The sequence below is a fragment of the Aricia agestis genome, chromosome 9, assembly GCF_905147365.1.
Source record: "Aricia agestis chromosome 9, ilAriAges1.1, whole genome shotgun sequence".
NCBI lineage: Eukaryota > Metazoa > Arthropoda > Insecta > Lepidoptera > Lycaenidae > Aricia > Aricia agestis.
Window position 1 is genome coordinate 1,161,486 of NC_056414.1, and position 21,570 is coordinate 1,183,055.

Consider the following 21,570-nt stretch of genomic DNA (forward strand, 5'->3'; position numbering starts at 1 on the left):
CTATGTAAAGTACCTACCTATTACAATCTTTGTATATGTCATAGTCTGTCTCTGTCAAGAAAGTGAAGAAATTAAAAAGTGGCAACATCGTAGTGTCATCCCTTTCAAATCAATCTAAGAAATAATCGGTCAAGTGCAAGTCGGACTTGCGCAGGAACGGTTCCGTACCGTTATAGAGCAAAAATCAGCCAAAACTGTGTTTTTGTATGGGAGCCCCCCTTACATTTTTATTTTATTTAAATATTATTAAATAACACATATTATAATTATGGCCTTTGTGAAAATTTCAAGTGCCTACTTGTTGTCATCATTGTTACTGAGCAAAAAATGTTTGAAAAATTATGTTTGTTGTATCGGAGCCCCCCTTAAATATTTAATTTATTTTGTTTTTAGTATTTGTTGTTATAGCGGTAACAGAAATACATAGTCTGTGAAAATTTCAACTCTCTAGCTATTATCGTTCTTGAGTTACAGCTTGGAGACAGACGGACAGAAATCGAAGTCTCAGCAATAGGGTTCCGTTTTTACCCTTTGGGTACGGAACCCTAAAAAGAAATGACACTACGATGTTGCCACTTTTTAACTTTCTTGACGGACTATATAAAAATGCAATAACTCGATTAAACGATTGAACTGATGTGGCTAATTTTAGTCTTTAAATATTCCTGGAAGTCCAGGGAAGGTTTATAAGTGACATGAAGTTCACAGGGACATCTAGTCACTAGTGCTACATAATATTATTGTGAATTTATAACACCTGTTATTTAAGTACCCTTTCCCTGAGAGCTGCAGAGCTACTTTGATGACCAGTGAGAGCTGAGAGAAGCTCACTCCTTTTTTGTATGGAACTACTTATTTAAGAAAACACAAAAAATAAATAAGTGAAAAACAGGGTTTTGTTATTTTAATAAAATATGATCATCCAAATAATATTCTACAATGCAGCCGGAAACAGAATCATCGCCACGTTCACAAATTGAAAATCTTTGTTTTGTAAATTTTATGTCATAGAGTATTGATACAACCAAGGAACAAATGTCAAAAGAGTGTTGCTATTGCTTAAAAAAAAGTTTCGCCTCCTAGACATTCTTGACGCACTATATAAAGATGCGCGTCCACTGGATCGGAATCGGAGCGTACGCAGCGGACGGATTTGTTGCCTAAACCTTTTTTATTAAATCTGTTTTATTGTTTTGTGTTTATTTAGCTATGTACAATAATTTTTATTGAAATAAAACATTTATTTGAGCTCATTTCTTTTTTTAAATTTTTGGTATGTTTAGAGTGGAAGGTTTTGCACTTAAAAATTTTAACTTTAGTTTCAATTTAAAAAAATAATAAATGTTAATTTATTTTCTTCTAAGTCCGACCTCTTGTTACGTAGTATCCGTAGTTTAAAATATTCTCTTTGGTGGCAATGACATAATACTTTTTTTCTTCTTTTTATGGCACTTCTGCTATAAAACAATGGTCAGTTTTGTTCTTTATATACAATATTATTGTTATATTGTTCTAATTACTATCAGAGAAGTTGATTCCTATGCAAATCGGGGACCTAAGTAGTTTGGTTGCGTTACGTCAAACCCAGCTGACAGATCACAATTAACATTGAATTGACATATTCGACCAAAACTTCCTCGATGGTACATATATATTATTTTAAGTATCGGCCGAATGGCGAATACGATGAAGCCAATAAACAAAACGAATGATGCACCATAGACTTAATATATACTGTATGTGATGCACGAAGCACGTGGACGTCTTAGTAGTTCTGTACTAGACGTGCGATACGTAGACGTATATTAATAGTCTGTCTTATTCATAATTATTTTCAGCATCGTTTTTCTATTATGTCGTCAGGTCAAAAGTCTAGTCAAAGTCGTAAAGTTTCTTATGTCAATGATCGGATTCAAGTCAGTCGATTCAGTAAAGTGGTAAACGCTTAATTGTAACTTTCGACGGAGTTTTAGAGGGAACACAAAATAGCACGTTTTTTGATATTGCATCACTTTCCTACACTTGCGCATATTTTTGAATATCTAATGGTCAATATCCTATCAATATTACATATTAAAAACCGAATTAACACAATTTTAGGAAAATAATACAAAAACACATTCATCACTGTTTCAATGCTCTTTCATATTATTATGAATATGGGGAAAAAGTTAAGGCAATAATTAATATGGACGCGATAAAAAAGATAGGTATTAAAAATTATTTTGACAAAAATACAAAAACTTTTTTGAAATCAGCAAGCAGCGAGGCGGACCGTGGAAGCGGTAGTGGCATGGGACTTGGGAACGGTGCGCTCCAATTCCAAATTCCATATCCAATTCATTCCAGCCTTTCCCAAAGTGGTCGTTAACGCCCCCTTGTGGGCGCTGAAGGTCTGAAGGGTGTGGGACCTAGAAAAAAAAATGGGGGCGTTGTGTAGAAGCTTGGGGGTGATTTATGTCATCAGGATGCATTTTAAATTGAAACAATGGGGGTGCTAAAATATAATTTGTTCTCAAAATAAGTTTAGGAACCTCTGATTTAAATACGGATAAGCCGTCTAGTACGCCGCTCTAGGGCCGCTTACCACACCGCGTAATAAACGGCATATTAATCTATACGTTGCAATTTGCAATACGCCTCTCCGCTCCCGCCCCGCTGCCCGCTGTTTTCGACACTGAAGCCTTAATGTTTCCGGAGCATTTTTTTTCTCGGCGTTCATTTGTGATCCTGGATTTTGAAAAGCAACGAGAAAGTAATATTACTGAAAATATGGCCTGAAGGAAACGGGGCACTATGGGAAAAAGACTGAAAAAAATTGACGAAAAAATGCAACCCCCTATGACCATCCCTTTTTATTATACCAATCGATATAATAAAAAGGGATGGTCCATGGGGAGCAAAAAAACTCAGACAAACTTTTCTCAAAACCACCGGCTAGATAGAGGCCGATATACGAACCTCGTTAGGTTAGTTGTTATTAGTTGTTTTGGTGATCACATGGGTTGAGGAAGGATATTTTGGGTGAGAACCCCTCCCCCCTCCATTTAGATAAAAATGAGGGGTTGATTTTTGAGAAAAGTTTATCTGAGCTTTTTTGCTTCCCTTGGCGCCCCCTATCGATTGGTGTATTCAAAAAGGGTGGTTATAACTTTTAAGAGGTTACTTGAAATTCTTCTAAAGGCCTGTTTCACCACTTTCTAATATAGTGCCGAATAGGCTATTAACAGCTTTTTGACAGATTCTCCATAACTTCATCTGTCAAGTTAAGTGGTGGATAGCCTTATCAGGAAGTGGTGAAACAGGCCCTAAGTATTTTTCCCATAGTGCCCCGTTTCCTTCAGTCCAACCGGGTTTTTAATGTGTAATATTGGTAGGATATTAACCATTAAATATTCGTTATCGTGCACAAGTCTAGGAAAGTGATGCAATATCCAGAAACGTGCTATTTTGTGTTCCTTCCAAAACTCCATCGAAAGTTACAGTAAAGTACAATAAAGTTACAGTACATTTACTTTACTGAATCGACCGACTTGACTTCTTGACTTTTTCTTAGACTTGACTAGACTTTAGACCTGATCACGACCTGACATTATAGAAAAACGATGTTTTCCCGCCATAATATACTCGACACTGGCTATGGTTAAATAGCCGAAGTGCCTTATGAAAAAAAAACTAAAAATGTCAAATTGGCTGGTGACCAGTGTTCCCAACTTAGGGGTTTTCCCCCCAGATTTAGGGGTTAAATAAGTGAGATGGGATTTTTTTAGGGGTCTGAAATTTTTAGGGGTATTTTCAGGGATTTTTTTACTTTTTAATATTTTTAAATTGTTGATATTAATATTAATTATTTCTTGACCTAGCGACTTCTAGCGACATCTATTACGTAATTCTATGACCACTCTGTGGTGACTGGCGGCAATACTGATGGTCCGATTTACATTAAATCGTAATGATGTCACTTGTGCAACATTTAATCCAACAAATAAAATGTTGAATTTATTCAATAATAAGATGTACGACTTCAAAACATCTGAATCTTCAGATGAAGATGAAATATTTAACATATTAAATCAATTTATAATAAAAATATTTTAAAACATATTAATTCAGTATATTATTTCTAAACTATTATAAATTTATACAGTGTGTAACAAAAACTAGTGATAATACTTTAGGGTGTGTACATGTTCATTGTAGAGAGTTCACTGTGAAAGTAGCAGCGCTGAAAGACGCTTGTTTTTGTTACACCCTGTATATAATATATGCATATTTTGGGGGGAAAACAGAAAAATTAAGGCGATTTTAGGGGTTTTTGACACCAATTTAGGGATAAATATTTTTGAGAGGTGGTAACACTGCTGGTGACACTTGACAGCTTATTTTGTAGCGATTTCAGTTTTGCGAATTGCGAGTTTTGCATATTTTCTGATTTCTTAAAACTTTCTAGAAGAAAGCATATGAGTTCTACCTTTTATTAAATAAAATTGAAATTGGTGTACTACATTTCAATGACATCCAAAATCTGAAAATCTTACCATCTATACTACAACATCAGTTAATTATGATCACCCTAAATAAAAAGTTAAAAAAACCATCAGCTGTGGAGACAAACGGAGTGACAATAGAACCAGTGAAAAGAATATCAATAAGAGATAAGTTGCTAGTGAAAGAAGTGCAAGAACTGAACGAAAACTTGCCGGTTACCTGCTCAGTGAACTTTGACGATCCGAATATTTTGAACGAGTTTACGTTGACTGTTCTGCCCGACGAGGGGTACTGGGCTGGGGGGAAGTTTCAATTTAGTGTGTTCGTTACTGAGGAATATAATATGGCGGTAAGCTCATCCTATTACATGTACAAACCTTCATTTCTACTGGTCACCTTGAACCTTGCTATATGCAGTTCTGTTTACTGTTGACAGATGCAGCTGCTAATATTTCCTGTTTTATAACTTAAACAACAGCAGTGGCTGATAAATTGAGTAATATAATGTGTTATTACTCAATATCAGCCACTCAATACAACATGCTACTCATGTTACATTATTACTGTGCATGCAGCTGTATTGATCTTTATATATATTTATATTTTCAGCCACCAAAGGTTAAATGTTTGACGAGGCTTTGGCATCCAAACATCAATGTTGATGGTGACATATGCCTGTCCTTACTTCGTCAGACCTCTATCGATGAGCATGGCTGGGCACCAACGAGAAGACTGAAGGATGTTGTGTGGGGACTTAATTCTTTATTCACAGTAAGTTTGTAGTAAATGTTTTACAAGAGGGTGTAATTAATATTAGTATGTTATAATCAGTAATGTGTATCATGCAACATTTACACATTTATAATTTTTGACCGAATATTGGAATTGAATTACAAAAACTAATATGACAATACCTCTTTCAGGATCTCCTAAATTTTGATGACCCACTTAACATAGAAGCAGCAGAGATGTACAAAAAGAACAAAGTAGAATTTCAAGCAAAAGTACAGGAATATATTGCAGTGTCTAAGGGAAAAAGATGAAAAATGTGGGCATGTGTAAATGTTTAGTTTAGATAGACTTTATCCTAATGTACATGATATAATATAGTTGAATACTCTGATCCGTGATATTGTATATTGCAGCACTGGTAGGTAAGTGGTGTTGAACACTTTTCATACATAACTCGTTAAATTTTAATAGTTAAGCTTTTGAACATATAATATACAAAAAATGATAAATAAACTATAAGCCAAGCAAAAACATTTAAATATACTTTTTTCATGACAAAATGTTTGTAATGTCAACATAATTTACTAGAAGCAGTTTGGTATTCTACGAATAATAAAAACTAAGGAAGAGTAACTGTGTCAAAAAAGTCCACGAGTCTACAAAATGTGACCCGAATTCATGCATACTTTATACATGTATTCGGTATACAATTTTGTGTAAATATAGAAGTGACAACTAATGTCTTTATTTCGATGGCTTTATTTCGTTTTGAGTGTAGTGTTTTGTTGCTTTTGCCATATTTTAGTGTGCGAAAAGGAACCAAATTCAAAACTGTTGAAGTATGGGAGTTACATTTCCTTAGTTTTTATTATTCGTAGTTGGTATCTTTTTAATTTTTGTATTTTATGGTTGTGTTTTAAAGTCATTCATTAATATTATGTAAAGTGACATATTCATATCACAATAATTCTAGAGTTTACATTTAAAAATACTCGGTATATTTTTTTATAATTTTACATATTTTTCAATATAGTAATTTTTTTCGCCACACATTTCTGTTAAAATCCTGTTTAGTCTTCCCTAAAAAGGCTTCCACTCACTGTTCACACATGACACAGCTTAAATTTTCATGTTTTTGGTGTAAAACTCAGGACCCTACTCAGAAAGGATTTTCCAAAACTTTTCATGTATGAAATATATTATGTAAACAATATTGCATCATAAAATTGAAATTTAATGCAAGCAAAATAGCATGCAAGTGTTGTCTAAATTTTATGTCCATACAAACTCTTACACAATGTGCTAAAATATTTATGTTAAATATTGGTAGCTGAACTAAAGTCCAAAAATGTTGATTTTTCATTTTTAAGATTTGTATTTAGGTATATTGTATAGTAATTATTAATTAGCAATGTAAACAATTCATGAATTTATCTGTAAATGTAAACAAAAGAAGGAAGAGTTCTGATATTAAAATCATTGTGTTCTGTGTTATATAATTATTAATTATTTTACCTACTTTTTGTGCTATTTGCTTTATACTTTTATTTTTTTATAAAATGAAATATTTGGGTAATAAAAATTATGTTGTGCTCAGCTTTCACTTTCAAATTAGTAAGTCAGCCACCACTCTTGCTTTGCGATTTTGTACTGCTGTCTGCTACTTATTTGCCTAGACCCTAGACATACACAAATTAACTTGCAGGATTTAATTAGTTGGTAAAAATATAATTTGCCTTATTGTTTATACATTTTTATTTTGTTTTTCAAAAGAACTAACTTTTTAAATATACTAATTCCTAAGATAAGATAATTGTTGAACTAAAATGTTTATTGAAGTGGCATCTATTGCTAATTGCAATAATTGTTTTAAAAAGCGATGTAAAATTAGAAAGTGTATGAGATTGCAGAATCCAATACATCAAAATAATGGAGTAAGCCCTGAGGGTTTAAAATAATACACAAAGTATTCAGCAAATCAATGCCATTTATTCACTTCAATGGTTTGAAGCAATTTATCAGTAGTAAATAGTAAAAAAATTGTTTATACAAATCAATAACAATATTTTTTTTGACTAGAAAATAATGCAACAACATGAATTAAGAAAATCAATAAATACATAATAACTTAGATCACAGGATAAAATGGTAACAGTCATTTTGGACATTGTGATGTTGGTGTAAACTAGGAACCTCCTTTTTTCGGAAGTCGGTTAAAACTACGTATCACGACCACCAGTAAAATGTTTGCTCGGAGCTAAATTATGAAGTCATAATATAGTAAATTAGTAAAATTTGTTTTACTAATCAATATTATAGACTTTACAACTCGGTCAAGGATTAAATGTTTTTGTCCTTTTTTTTCAAATGCCATGTTTTTCGTTAGGACTAATTTTAGATTTTTTCCGTACGTATACGATAACTATAGTACGATGGTATAATATTATTAATCAACCCACTTGCATTTTTGTGCAATTATGTGATGGATAGAAGGGGCAGCCTTCCCAACACAATTTTATACTCAATTCGTATTTTAATTTGGATGGACTTAAAGGGGAGGATAGACGGATGGACATACTTATTAACTACCCTTAGTTGTCATACAGTAAAACCATTTAACTAATACTTGATAATCACTTTGCTATCGATATTGGTAGAGCTTGTCTAACTTAAAATGACCCGCTCCTCCCTCGTATTCACAGTACAAAATTTTTCATCAGCTAGTGAAGTGGTGGGCCGCGTCATTTCTAATTAGACAAGCTCTACATAGTAATCCTTCATTAGCAATCAGTCAGTCATGTCGAGAGAAGATAATCAAATATCATGGTTTTACGGTAGGAGGTTTTTTATAATTGAAGATGTGAGTGGAAAAACCCGATAACTAACATTTAAAAACACGGACGATTACTCATATTTTCCCTTATAATTTGAACAAAACTTGTAACTTATCATTTGGCTAGTATATATTATAGCTGAACAAAGAATCCCAATTTTTGTTATTTCAAATTATTTTTAGCCAATACAAAAAAAACTGTAGTTTTTTGTTAGTTACGTGGTTCTTCCGCTCATGCCGATTCTGGATGGTGTATGCTACAGCTGCTGGTGGAAGATCTTGCCGGCGGGCGAGGTGGTGAGCAGCTCGTCCTGTATGCTGTTGGAGCGGGCGAGCTGCCGCAGGTGGCCGAAGGCGGCACCCACGGTGTCAGCGTCAGACGCCTCCTGGGCTTTCCTCGCGTGGTATTCCTCGGAGAATTCCTGTGAGGTTGGATATAGATTTGGCTTAGTTTTCCAAGGCCTTTTGAATGTTAAAAATCGAAATTAGTCTTTATCGTAATCATATCACTTCTTTAAACTTCCCATCTAGACCTGCAAACAATTGCTAAGGAACTTGCTAAGCCTAGAATGACTTAGCGGAAATTCGAAAGAACAAAATATAGTGACATAAGGAGAATGATTAAAGTGGTCCAAATTTCCACCACCAACGAGACATTGACTTATTGTCCATTAAATATAGAGTAACTTTCATTATGAGACAAATTAAAAATAAGCTGTCAGTAAAAAGTTATGACCATTATGAAAAATAGTTTTTTGAGTGAAAATATTGATATTGATAGGTATTCATCTATTTCAGTAAAAACCTAATAGGAAATGCCAAGCGACATCACATAACATAGATTGAGTACTTAAAAAGTGCAATGGATCATATAAATACTATTTTATGTAATAAAATGGTAGAAATTTTTTTCATTCCGTCGTAACTTTTTTCTAACAGGGTATTTTTGGTTGCAGTTCAGTAATAATGATTCCGTATTTAGCAGACCATTACGTAAATGTTATTGGTTGTAAACTTTGCTCTAAACTCAATACATTTTTGTTACATCTACAATATTTTTCATACAAAATGGTAAAAAACACGACTTTTCATTCAGCCATAACTTTTCACTGACAGAGTATTTTCGATTGCGGTCTGGTTATAATGACTCAGTATTCAGTAGACATTTTTACTATATAGGTCTCGTTAGTGGTGGAAATTTGGACCAGACTCCATACATTTAAAAACATTCTCTTTTGGTAACAAAATCATGTATTTTTGATTTTAACAAAATTTCTTCCAAAATGTGTCAACATTTCAGGCAGGCATTTCCATAAATCAATCAACTGCATATGTATCAATTTCTCTGATACAATATCACGTCCAAGTATTTAGTACCTTAAGCCTGTTGCCGAGGAAGACGGCCCGCTCGCGCTTGCGCACGATGAAGTCGGAGGTGGCGAGCCAGCGGTGCTCGTGACACTCCTCCGCCGTCGGCCGCTTCAGGGGCACTTTCTTGAACACCCACATCAGGAACCGGGTCGCCTCCTGGTAATACGTGAGAAAAATCAAACATTAATTTTATCGACTTTTGAAAAAGGTAGAATTAGAGAAGTTGATTCATAGGCAGATTGCGGATCAACGTAATTTGGTCTGTTTTTGTCAAACCCAGCAAATCACGCCTTACATTGAATTGACATAACTCGACCAAATGACGCAGGTCTACCTATGAATCAAGAATGACACCAACGTGCATCTATTTAATACAAGTGAGGTGATAAATACCTGCGTGATCTCCTTATAGAGATGTTCGAAGCGGTATCTCACGAAGGAGATGTTCTGTTTGGTCTCGGCGGGCGAGTCGCCGCGGAAGGGCGAGACGCCGGACAGCATGATGTAGGCCAGCACGCCCACTGACCAGATGTCCGTCTGAGGGTACGCCGGCTCGTCGTTGATTATCTCCGGCGCTGGAATTAGTATTATGGCTATTAGGTTCCCACTTACTAATAATGGTAAATAGACTGATACTAACACTCGTATTCTTAGGCCGGTATAAATAGTCAGTACATAAGATGCGACCCGGTCCCAAGACGCGGTTCGGCTCTGTAATTGGTCCAAATTATTTTGACAGCCAACCAATCGTAGAGCCTGAACCGTGTCTTGAGACCGAGATGCATCTTGAGTAATGACTATTTATACCAGCCATAGAGCCTGAACCGTGACTTGAGACCGAGATGCATCTTGAGTACTGACTATTTATACCGGCCTTAGTCATTTCCTCGAGATCTTCTCCACTCGATCCAACGATTAAGGTTGTTTCGAGGGAAGGAAATCTCGAGGAAACGACTAATGAAACGGGTGTGTTACGGTGCTAGAAACAGAAACCTTTTAATTAATAAAAATATTTATACTCAGTAACTTGTAAAGTTGCTGTGTAATGCGACGATTTTTTTTATTAGTACTGATATATTTTAGGACAGTGCCATAAAAGATAGGTTTATTGTAACGGCAACTCAGTAAGTCGTACCAGTTACTTATCAGTTTTAAAAATTAAAAAATATACGAAATAATGCCGTACCTTTATATTCCAATTCTCCAACTTGTGGTACGCTGGTTCCCAACTTTGTGACTTTATGCGCGGAGCCGAAGTCGATCAGCTTGACTTGTATGGATCTGACTGAGGCCATCACCACGTTATCAGGCTGCAGGTCCAGGTGGCACCACCCCCGCCAGTGCAGGTACTGAAGACCGTCTAGTATTTGAGTGACGATAGTCGCTACCATCTGTTCCGTATAGTCATGGCGACTGGACAGGTATGTGAGAATATCTGCGCCCTGCAATTTCTCCTGGACTAACGCAGCGATCTGCGAGCCCGGCGATTGGTATGCAGCTATGAGGTTCGATATCCTCTCGTGCCTCAACTTCCTGAGGCACTCGTATTCCCTGGTCACCTGCACCTCCGTTTCCGGTTTGCACTCCAGGATCTTCGCTACCACCACTCTGTCCGTCGTCTTGTCGACGCCCTTGACCACGATCGAGAACTTCCCTCGCCACAGCTCCGACACGAAGCTGTAGCGATCCGTGAAGCTTTGAGACGTCTCCCATTCTAAGGGACTTTCCTCCGTCGAGTAGTCCAACTTAGGCTTGTCTTCTTCTAGGACTATTTCCTGGCCGGATTCCGTTATCTGCTGGAGATGTCTCATCGCCTTGGTCACCTCGATTCTCGGCGCCCCGGACTGCTTGGTCTTGATCAGGTTGGTGGGTATACCCTTGTCGCTCCAGCCGATTCTGTTACGGGAGGACAGTCTGAACTGGTAGCTGGTGTCGGGCTGGAGGTCCCTCACCACGAAGAACTCGTGGTCGATGTTCTCCGCGACCGTCTTCCACTCGACGCTGTCGCCCTCCTTGTACTGGAGGCTGTAGCAGACCACGGGGGAGTTGCCGTCGTATTTCGGCTGCGTCCACCGAAGAAGAACCTCCTTGTCTGATATTTCTGAAGCTGTCGGACTGTCAGGTGCGTCGGGAATCGTTGCCTCGACTATTCTCGTCCGGGCGACGGTCTGGCCGACCTTGTTCCTCGCCACCACCTTGTAGTAGCCTATATCGTGGTGCATGGCCGGCTCGAACTTGAGGGTGGATCTTCCCTCCTCGTCTTCCACTATCTTGATGCGCTGGCCCTCGGCGATGACCATGTCGTTCTTGAACCACTGGATGGTGGGTTTGGGGTCGCCGACGGCGAAGCAGGTGAGCTGGGCGGTGTCGCCCTCCCGGATGGGGAGGACCTGGGGTTTCTCGCGGAGGAAGGGCAGCTGGCCGTCCTTCTTGGACTCCATGAGGGCCTGGGCCTCGGCGTAGCTGTCGAGTCTGGTGCCGAGCTCGTGTCGCAGGCGGCGGATGGTGTAGTTGTCGGTGCCGTAGTTGTTGATCCTCTCGCGCCGCTCGTCGTCGATCTCCTCGTCCATGATGTCGGTGAAGCGACGGCGCTCGTGGATGATCGGCGTCTGGGAATGTGATACAAGCGTTTAGCGTCTACGTTATTGGTGTCTTATATTCTTATTTTCATGGTGTGAATTACAGCTAAATGTAAAATTATTGCTTAGAAATGAGATGAAGTAACAAGACCAAAAAATTCGCTAATGTTAGTGTTTAGGAACACCCAAATCAACATTCAGCACTCATACTAATGTTACATTTAATGTGAAAGTTACGAGAGAACAGACAGACAGACCAAAAATATTTGGTCTGTCTGTTCTCTCGTCACGTTTGAGCCACTAAACCGATTTTGATTGAATTTCGCGTACATCCACCTAAAAGTCCTGGAAAAATATTACTATAATACTATATACTCACCCTGGGATCATAAGTGTCGTGTACGGAGAGGCTGTACCCGGGCGAGCGCACGCACGCCACCTTCATGTAGTTGCGCAGGCGCACGGGGAAGTCGGTGTCGCGGAGCTGGAGTAGGTACGTATCTGGACCGTTCTGGTAGCTATGGATAAAATAATTGATTTATGTGATTATTTTTCCGACCCAAATATCGACCAATAGAATTGCACCATTCGACGTCACGTGGTACAACCTACATGGTATTATACTGATAATTTTTTGAAAATTTTCTCTGGTAGTTGCTATATATAAAAGACAAACACGTCAAACTGACAGGTTGAATTCAATTGTGTCTCATGGTGCAATTATATTGGCCGACATTTGGGACGGAAAAATAATCCCCCGAATACCACACGAGCTTCAAAATTATCTGGCATTTCCCTCAAGGTTCCCTGCAAACAAATAAAGTCGTCAAAATTTTCAGGAAAAATCACTCGCGCTTCGCGCTCGTGATTTTTTAACCTGAAAAACTTGAATCCTTCATTTGTTTGCAACGAATTGTGGTATTATAAGTGAAAAGCCTTTATTTATATTAATTAATAACAGTAGGTAGATATCTTTTTCTGGATTGGACGTTTAAAGATTGTTTATACTTAATGGGGTGATAATTGCAAAGAAAAATAAGGTCTATTGCTGACGTTACCATTACAAAATACCAAAAGTGCGCTAAAAACTAGAAGACAATTAAAAATAACTTAGGTTTCTGGATAATGCTCTCAAACGATAAACAAAGCTTAACCAATCTTATTTAACTGTTGATAAAAATATAATACGAAGATAAGTAGATGTATGTATAACTCACTGGCTTTCTGATTTGGCGGAGACCTCCCAGTCGGGGTGGTCCCATTGTTTGAAGCCGATATCCATCGGCTTGCGGTCCTTCGGATCGTGCTCACGCTCCGGAGTCGCTGAAATAATCAGTCAAAGTCAAAGTCAATTTATTCAGAATAAGTTTTTTTCAAACACTTTCTGAACGTTGATGCTATTGGAGCCTACCACTAATGAATAGAAATGTTAGTATCAACACTGTTATGTAACTGTTTGCCTTTTAATGTTTTACGGCCATATAATAAATGTATACTTACTATAACAATAGACAAGACATTTCGAGGCAAAATGGAACCACTTTAATTGCCCCACTGTTTAAGGCGTTTCAAGGCAATTTTGGCTTATGTAAGGAAGATTAATATAATTTACAGGCAGCTGCTACTTATAGCTGGAAGTTTACAATCTTCAAATGTGTTAAAATTTTGTAACATACTATATCTTGTCTTACATTTATGCCATTAATATAATTCAAGCCATAACTACTACTGAATTTACCCCATTTCACGTTATATGGGTTTGTCTCGTTGTTTAAGGCACTATAGAGCGAGATAGAAATACGAATGGTATCATCATAAATGAAGATTATTCCTTTGTACGTAGCTCATCTTAAGTTTCGGAATCATTGTTCAAGACATTGACAATGAATAGTGTGTATCTGTGATAACAACCGTGTCACCGGGTTGGAAGCCGGCCAAGGGTAAGTCGTCATATTTAAAAGCGATTCTAATATAAATTATATCGATGTTTCATAATTAATGGGGTTTATTCTTTATTTAATTTCAAGCATCACAAAAGACTAAAAAACCCGTAAAAAATAATCAGAAAGTGGTGAAACAGGCCGTTAGGGCATGTTTCACCACTTCCTCATAAAGTGCCTGATAGGCTATCCACAACTTTTTTGACAGATTCACCATACTCTATCTGTCAAATTAAGTGGTGGATAGTCTATCCGGTACTTATCAGGAAGTGGTGAAACAGGCCCAGAGTATGGAGAATCTGCCAAAAAAGTTGTGGATAATATTATATTCGGCTCTTATCAAGAAGTGGTGTAACAGGCCCTTTTTCTACTGTTATCCTTTACCTTCTGGTGTGTAAGTCTCGTTGGGCGGGTAGACCATTTTGGAGGGGTGCTCGAAGGCGCCGCTCAGCGGCCGGCGCCGGAACCACGTGCGGCATTGAGCGTTGCTCATCCAGTCCCTAAAGTAAGAAATGCATGTTTTGGTAAAAAATCTTAAAGGCTAGAATGCTAGTGTCAGTCCACAAGACACAGTTATTGCCCAAATTACATTGGCGTAGAGGTACGTACAACAACATATTATATTGTACTCTCACAGGAGTTGATTCCTGGGCAGATGGCGGACCTAAGTAATTTGGTCGCGGTAAGTCAAACCCATCCGACCGATCACAGCTAACATTTAATAGACATAAGCCGACCACATAACGTAGGTCCGTCAACTGCCTATGAATCAATTTCCTCGATGGTACAATATTTACACTTGTTTTTTCAAAAGAATACAGAGTTTTGAGGGAGGGTGCATTTACGTAAGTTCGCTTTTGTATAATATGTTCATGCTATATTATGCTATGTACGTAGCCTGATATAAATAAATAAATAAATAATATTTTTTTCTACACGTTCAAAGTGGTGTTCTACCTACCAGAGAGAATAAAACAGATCGCGAACATTCCCAATAAAATCCTGAACTTTTTGCCGAATCATGGTGTACCTAGGGCCTCAGCCGGACCAATTAAAATCCAATAAAGATGTTCACCACTTCAAAACACGTCGATGACTGATTAATGACAGCAATATACAGGTATACGTACTTAATACGTAACAATATTTACAGTAGGTGAGGTCAGGTGAGTCGCCCACGAAAATATGCGACACTGAGTAAAATATAGATGTCCATGTCAGTACGTTGTTATCAAGTATAAATATAGGTAATAATATGCATACTATATTGGGAAATAATTGTATGCGTTTTGTATCGACACCTTAAATAACTTTTAAGACAACCGTCAGTAAAATATTAATAATATTTACGAGCAATGCAATACTTGAAATGCTCACTTGCTTCAGTCAAAAATCATTTGTTAAAATACATATATTTTCATCTCTAACACTCTTCAAGAAAAACATGTCCTCTAAAATGCAAAGAACCATCTATCTACGACATATTATACAGACGTGCGCTAGAAGAGTGGACTTAAAGACTCCCACACATAACTGCGAATTCGAATCGTATCGCAAATATCTGCGACAAAACTCATAACAAAAATTACATTGCGATGCGACGCTTGCCCTTGGAGAGAGAAGCAACACTTACTTGTACAAGTTATAGTAGTTCCTCAGCCTATCCGTGGTGATGACGTATTCGTCCTTGTATATCTTGTCGGCGAGGTTCAGCCAGGGATGGTTGAGGGCCGCGTTGACGTCCATCCTGTCGTGCCAGTTCACCACCAGCAGCTTGGAGATGAAGTCCCGCGACTCCAGGCTGAGGCGGGACCACCACTCCTCGTCGTGCCAGTCCCATTTACCTTCACGGATCCTGTTTAAAATAAAAAGGTTAATTTCTGTATAAATTTGATTTACTACTTTCAGAGTTATTGTTGAGCTATCACCGGTTTGGGAACTAAATGAAATGGCGAAATGTGTTATTCTTTAAAAAATACGTGTGGCACTCAAAACTGACACGGTAAAGCTTTTGTATAGCGTTATTTTTTATTAAATTATGCAACTATATTTCGCATACATCTAGTTGCACGCACACAAACACTGCGCCGAAGTCTGGCAACGCCACACCGACCGGTCAGGGTGAGAATGACAGGTTTTTTCATTACGGAATTTCTTAATTCGGTCGCCGCGTTCAAACCTCGGGCACGACGTACTCAAGCGTGCTCATTGACTTTACAGAAATTTTATATCTACCTTGTCAATGTCTCCATATCATTGTGTCCCCTGAACGGCGAGCGTCCACTCAGCAGTATGTAGGTGATGATGCCCACACTCCACATGTCCGCGGCGAAGGACACGCCCTCCCCGCGCGCGACCTCGGGCGCGACGTACTCGGGCGTGCCGTAGTCGAGCGCGGCGTGCTTGTTGAACTGTATACGACGGGAGAGCCCGAAGTCGCACAGTTTCAGCTCGTCGCTACCCGCGTGGGAGAGGAGGAGTTCGCCGATCTGTAATTAAAATAAATATGGTACCTGTTTTCCCTCATGTTGGATAAAGACCAATAATTAGTAATGTTACATATATTTTACTTATAAATTTTTTTTTGCTAAAAAATTTGTTGCTAGATAGAGGTAAAATACCTATGCGTTTTGAGCTGGCTTTTATTACATCAGTAATAAGGTTGCATTCTGAATGACTTGGCGTCATAGCTTTGGCTCTGAATTACTCACAGTGAGTCCAAGATGAGCGATGCTGTTGGAGTGCATGTGGTGTAGACCGCGCAGCATCTGGCGGATGTAGCCGGCGATCTCGCGCTCCGTGTAGCCCGAGCTGCGTAGTAGACGGTCTCTGAAAACCAAAAATAAATAAATTAAGTGTTGATTCATAGAAAGAAAAATCTTGACGATTCTGACATGAAGCCATTCTTGTGACCTTGAAATTCCACGCTAAATGAGCCCAAAGAGGAACAGTTATTGGGCAACGCGACTTTGACATATTATCATCCAAAAAATCTACTTTGAGTACCTTAATGGGTACGCAGTAGAGATCTAAAAGCGTGTTGATCTCATCCCTAAGGCTCACTCACCTGACGAGCTCCCCACCCGCGGCCAGCTCCAGCACCAGCGCCAGCGTGTGCTCGCGCTCGTAGGCGTCGCGCAGCCGCACCAGGTGGCGGTCGTTCAGGTGGTTGAGGATGTCCAGCTCGTTGCGCATGAACGGCTTCAGCTCCGAGTGCCCGTGCATTATCTTCGCCGCGTAGTTGCGACCTGACAACATTTTCACATTAAAACCTAAGTCAACAACTGGTAACTCTTCCTTATCTTAGAGAACAGAAAGGGAAAAATATTTGACTTATTGCTACTTGTCTCTTTCATATTCCTATTTGTGGATACGAGATGGCAATACCGTGTGCGAGTAGTGGATGCATGGAATAAGTCAATGTATCGGACATTACTAGGTTCTGCATCGCAACTGTACTTTCGTTAAGAAGTCATCTATATTTGTCAAACTTATCACTCACCGGTCAGCCTCTCAGCAGCGTGGTAGACCACACCCTGCACGCCGCGGCCGAGCTCATCTCCCAGGTCGTACAGGTCACCAAACGGCTTGGAGCTAGCCTTGATGCGGGGCGGGTGCTCGCGCATTCTGCATGAAGGTAAGGGTTAAAGTAAATTACAATAATAATTATTAATCTCAATTCTATAAATAATATAATACGTAAGTAAGTTAGACCGCAATAGGCAAAACTGCACCGCTGCAAAGCACCGCGACGCTATACTTCTTATAGTGCTAGAATGTCGTGACGTGCAGTTTCGCTGCCGCATAGTGCAGTTTAACTTAATGAATTTCATACAAAGAAAAGGACGTGATATGTCGCGTAGCTCCCCTGCAATATGTAATTTACATTTGGAGGGAAATTCTAAATAGATATCCCTGAAGGCTGACTTGATCGAAATCTCGAATCGAATGACTAAATATCCCCACCTGTCAGCGTACTCATGATCGTCCTCTATGACATGCAGCATGGCGGATGCGGAGGCCGCACCGGCGACGTTGCGCGCCGACACCGAGTATAACCCCTCGTCCTTCGTGATCACGTCGTTGATGATCAGAATCACCAGGTCTGGCTCGATGAATTGCATCTGGGGGGAGGAAATAATAAGTTTTTGTGAGGCAGATGAGTCGGCAAGGACCACAAATTCGCATTATTTGCAATACATATGTCAACATAATATTATGGGTTTTATAAATGCAGACGTTATTGGATGAAGTGTTATATTATATTAACCATTCTTTAGCTTACCTTGATCCTAGCGGAAGGCGCGAGCGGCTGCCAGTCCTTATACCACTTGATGTCCGGATACGGTACGCCAGTGACACGCGCCTCGAGACGCACGGAGCGGCGCAACATGGCCGCCGTCTCTTCAGGCCGGCGTATGAAGTGCGGGTACTCCGCCACCTCGAGCCGTACGCGTTGTCGCGCTTGGCCGTGCTCGTTGGTAGCTACGGCCTCGTACCAACCCACGTCGCGTTCGAGCATCCTGGGGAGTCCAGGCGTGATTAATATTGCAATGGCGTTTTTTTTTGTAATTTCGTAAAGTTGTTTTTCTAGAATAGCGGGGTAGTTATATAAAATGCTGTTTTTTTGAGTAGAAAGTACTGTATAATTAACATGCAAACGTCGTTAGAGACACTAACATAACGATGCATGAAGCGTCGTAAAATTACTCTCTCTAACGAGTACAACGAAATTGACTGCAAATACTCTATCAACATTAAGATACTGTCTGAGTGACTTTAAATACCTCAGGTCGGGTCGTCACACTCACTTGTTAATAAACAGCGTGGCCTGTCCATTCCTAGTATAACTCCAGTCGTACCGTCCTCCGATCTCGATGGGTTCATCGTTAAAGAAATAAGTCATCTTGGGCTTGGGATATCCGTACACGAACCAGAAGAGATTCACGTTGTGTCCTTTCACTCCGTATTGAGAGTCCGTCTCTTGCCTCAAGAACTTCGGAGCTTGGGCGTACCCATCGTGGGGCGGACGCTCGATATCGAAGTCCTTAGGGAAGTAGGGCGAAGTCTCTGGCCTGAAGTCTATGCCCGGTTCGAGATATGGCACGAACTTGGGTGGATCAGGTTCTAATTTGCCTCTGTGGGTGATCGCGAAGGGCGAAGGGTCGCTGACGCCGTACTTGTTCTCAACGCGCACCCTGAACTTGTAGTCGCGGAACGGCTCCAAGTTGCGGATGTCACAGACGCACGATCTGAGACCAGTGCGAGCTGTGAACCAGTCACCGTCCGGCACTTCACACATCTCCACCTGGGAACGGAGGATATATTTAAAGATGGATTTGCTTACTCAAGATTTTCTCACGGAACTATAAGCATTTGATCCTCTCAATAAGCTCAATTGACTACAATTTAAATAATATTTCTTATAGATTTTTGTAGGAACGTTTCTGAAATACCCATTGCTTTGATTGACCTCAAAATGGACGTTCTAATTCTTTTTTCGAGTCTTGGATAAACGGTTCGTCTTCTATCACATGACAGACACGTAATATATTGTGAGGTTAAACTTCGGTCGTTGTAACTAATCACAACAATCTAGATTAATCTAGAAACATCTTACCTGGTAAGTAACCGGGAACCTCGGCTGATGGGGGATAGACGGTCTCCAGGACAGCGTCAGGTGTCGGTCGGCCATGCGGCTGATGATGGGGCGGTCCGCCAGCGGCATGGGCACGCCCGTGCGCTTCATCTTGTCGAAGTCAGAGTACTGTTCTGCTATTGGCTTGCGCTCCTTCTGGGGCTCCAGAGCTGAGAAATAAGATTAGGTATATACGTAAGATCAGAGTTTAGAATTGGCTGATGAATGGTGCTTGTAGTCTCCGTGACATAAAAAGTAAAGAAGTTTTTCTTTTAAAAAGTAAGTCACCGCGCGGTAGGACGATAGTTTATCTGAGCTAGCGATCGACATTTAAACTTGACGCGGGCAAAAAGCGATGGTTTTTTATTTAATAAAGGAAGAAGAAGACCGACATTTTAACCCTGTAAAAATATCACTATGTGGACAGTATGTACTCACTGTCATAGGTGAGCTGCGCGCTGCACTCGGCGTCGCCGTGGTCGTTGTATATGCGGCAGCGGTATGTGCCGACGTCGCTGGGGTCGACGCCCGAGATGGTCAGCCGCAGCAGCCCCGTGCTCTCTTTGTCCATACGGATGCGCTCGCACGGGTATAGACGCTCGTCGTTACGGAACCTGCGTACAAATAGTATTGTTTACACTTTGCGTACAAATAGTATTAAGTTCCAAACAGTATTAATCTCTTTTAACAAGAGCTGTATAATAAGAAATTGACGTTAATAACAGATAGACAGAGAAATGATCAGGACTACGAAACTATGACGTCACAAGGGTAAGTGAGTACTGACCACTCGACGTCGGGGTCTGGCGTGCCGGTGGCGCAGGCGGTGAACTTGGCGCTCAGGCCGCGGAACACCTCCACGTCACCGATCTTCTTTAGGAACGATGGTGGCTCGATCTTCTGGCGTTTGGCGCTGCAATATCAAGGTCAATGATGTTTAACAAGTGTACACTGTCGGAATGTTGTTTACGGTCTCCAAGCCCTCAAACCTCCAAGAAAATGAATGAATGTACGCATAGGCATGCGTAACAGCACGTTCAGTATACAAGCCTAGTAATATATTGGCTATATTATTTATAACAGTTTCCTTCGTACAGAAATGCCTTATTTATCATACCCACGTTTTAATTTTTTGCTACTAAGTATTAGCCGATAAACAAAAAAAATCATAACAATCATCATCATAGTCTAGGCCCTGGGGATATTCGCTATTTTATCTATCTATATATTAATACGTGAGCCAAAAACTTTGTATCCCTTTTGACGAAAACTGGCTAAACGTAGATTAATAAAATTTTGCACATTTATAGTTTATATTGTAAATGAGTGCATCGAGCTAATATTAATTTGAAATTATGCTTTTATCATATATTTTTTTTAACAAATGAAAATTACACACACTACAACACACACACTAGGAAAAATTACAGATTTTTGAGTGACAAGCCTATACATACGAATTATCTTATATCTTTAAACGAGCAATTCTTGTATATATATATATATATATTGTTCGGTCAAACAGCTAGTAATCTTTTATTTATGGTTGAAATCTGATGACAACAAGGTGACAAATTGAAAATGGATTATAGTTTTTTATTGCATCTTAGATATACTAAGACAATGCTTACACGGCCAGTCTGAGATCAGCTGAGTTCCAGAGACAAGAGTAGAAAATTTAGCCTACTTTATGGTAGCCAATTTCCCTAGAAAATGTTACCATAGATAATACTCACATCTTGTCAACCACCTCCAAGTTAGCAGACCAAGACACAGTGCCCTCTCTATTCGTCGCCACGCACTTATAATGCCCGGCGTCCTCCGGCACCAGGTCGCGGACGTACAGACAGACGGCGTCGCCGTCGCGGCGGATGTTGTACTTGTCGCCGTGACGCACTTGGATGTCGTTCTTGAACCACGTGACTTCTGGCGAGGGTATGCCTACCACGCGCGCCGGGAATTTCGCGTCGAATGTTGGCAGCTGGAATT

The 21,570-nt window shown here is 39.7% G+C and overlaps 2 protein-coding genes across 9 annotated transcripts in view; one reads left to right on the top strand and one right to left on the bottom strand.

Annotated features, from left to right (window-relative positions):
* Positions 1 to 4,393: 4,393 nt before the first annotated feature.
* LOC121730173 (NEDD8-conjugating enzyme UBE2F-like) lies at positions 4,394 to 5,611 on the top strand. The gene is made up of 3 exons (XM_042119098.1): positions 4,394 to 4,837; positions 5,098 to 5,259; positions 5,412 to 5,611. Exons 1-3 carry the CDS (start codon positions 4,565 to 4,567, stop codon positions 5,529 to 5,531), a joined length of 555 nt encoding a protein of 184 aa, XP_041975032.1. The 5' UTR covers positions 4,394 to 4,564; the 3' UTR covers positions 5,532 to 5,611.
* A 1,578-nt stretch (positions 5,612 to 7,189) lies between these two features.
* Positions 7,190 to 21,570, bottom strand: part of LOC121730171 (obscurin-like) — a 131,430-nt gene continuing 117,049 nt past the window's right edge. For all 8 annotated transcript variants that reach the window (XM_042119096.1, XM_042119095.1, XM_042119091.1 and 5 more), the window contains 19 exons: positions 21,318 to 21,562; positions 20,369 to 20,494; positions 20,020 to 20,195; positions 19,564 to 19,751; positions 18,755 to 19,251; positions 18,229 to 18,466; positions 17,910 to 18,067; positions 17,446 to 17,570; positions 17,011 to 17,191; positions 16,655 to 16,772; positions 16,179 to 16,432; positions 15,577 to 15,798; positions 14,328 to 14,443; positions 13,221 to 13,326; positions 12,383 to 12,521; positions 10,611 to 12,033; positions 9,818 to 9,999; positions 9,431 to 9,580; positions 7,190 to 8,475 (listed from right to left, as the gene is read on the bottom strand). In XM_042119096.1, the coding sequence (XP_041975030.1) occupies positions 8,311 to 8,475; positions 9,431 to 9,580; positions 9,818 to 9,999; positions 10,611 to 12,033; positions 12,383 to 12,521; positions 13,221 to 13,326; positions 14,328 to 14,443; positions 15,577 to 15,798; positions 16,179 to 16,432; positions 16,655 to 16,772; positions 17,011 to 17,191; positions 17,446 to 17,570; positions 17,910 to 18,067; positions 18,229 to 18,466; positions 18,755 to 19,251; positions 19,564 to 19,751; positions 20,020 to 20,195; positions 20,369 to 20,494; positions 21,318 to 21,562 (4,809 nt within the window). In that variant the 3' untranslated portion in view covers positions 7,190 to 8,310. The remainder of the gene's footprint in view (positions 8,476 to 9,430; positions 9,581 to 9,817; positions 10,000 to 10,610; positions 12,034 to 12,382; positions 12,522 to 13,220; positions 13,327 to 14,327; positions 14,444 to 15,576; positions 15,799 to 16,178; positions 16,433 to 16,654; positions 16,773 to 17,010; positions 17,192 to 17,445; positions 17,571 to 17,909; positions 18,068 to 18,228; positions 18,467 to 18,754; positions 19,252 to 19,563; positions 19,752 to 20,019; positions 20,196 to 20,368; positions 20,495 to 21,317; positions 21,563 to 21,570) is intronic.

What these genes read in the sequence shown, in the direction of transcription:
- LOC121730173 (XM_042119098.1), top strand. Translation starts at nt 4,565, where the DNA reads ATGATCACCCTAAATAAAAAGTTAAAAAAACCATCAGCTGTGGAGACA. An exon ending in CTGAGGAATATAATATGGCG is followed by an intron (nt 4,838 to 5,097) that starts GTAAGCTCATCC and finishes TTATATTTTCAG; the next exon opens with CCACCAAAGGTTAAATGTTT. An exon ending in GACTTAATTCTTTATTCACA is followed by an intron (nt 5,260 to 5,411) that starts GTAAGTTTGTAG and finishes TACCTCTTTCAG; the next exon opens with GATCTCCTAAATTTTGATGA.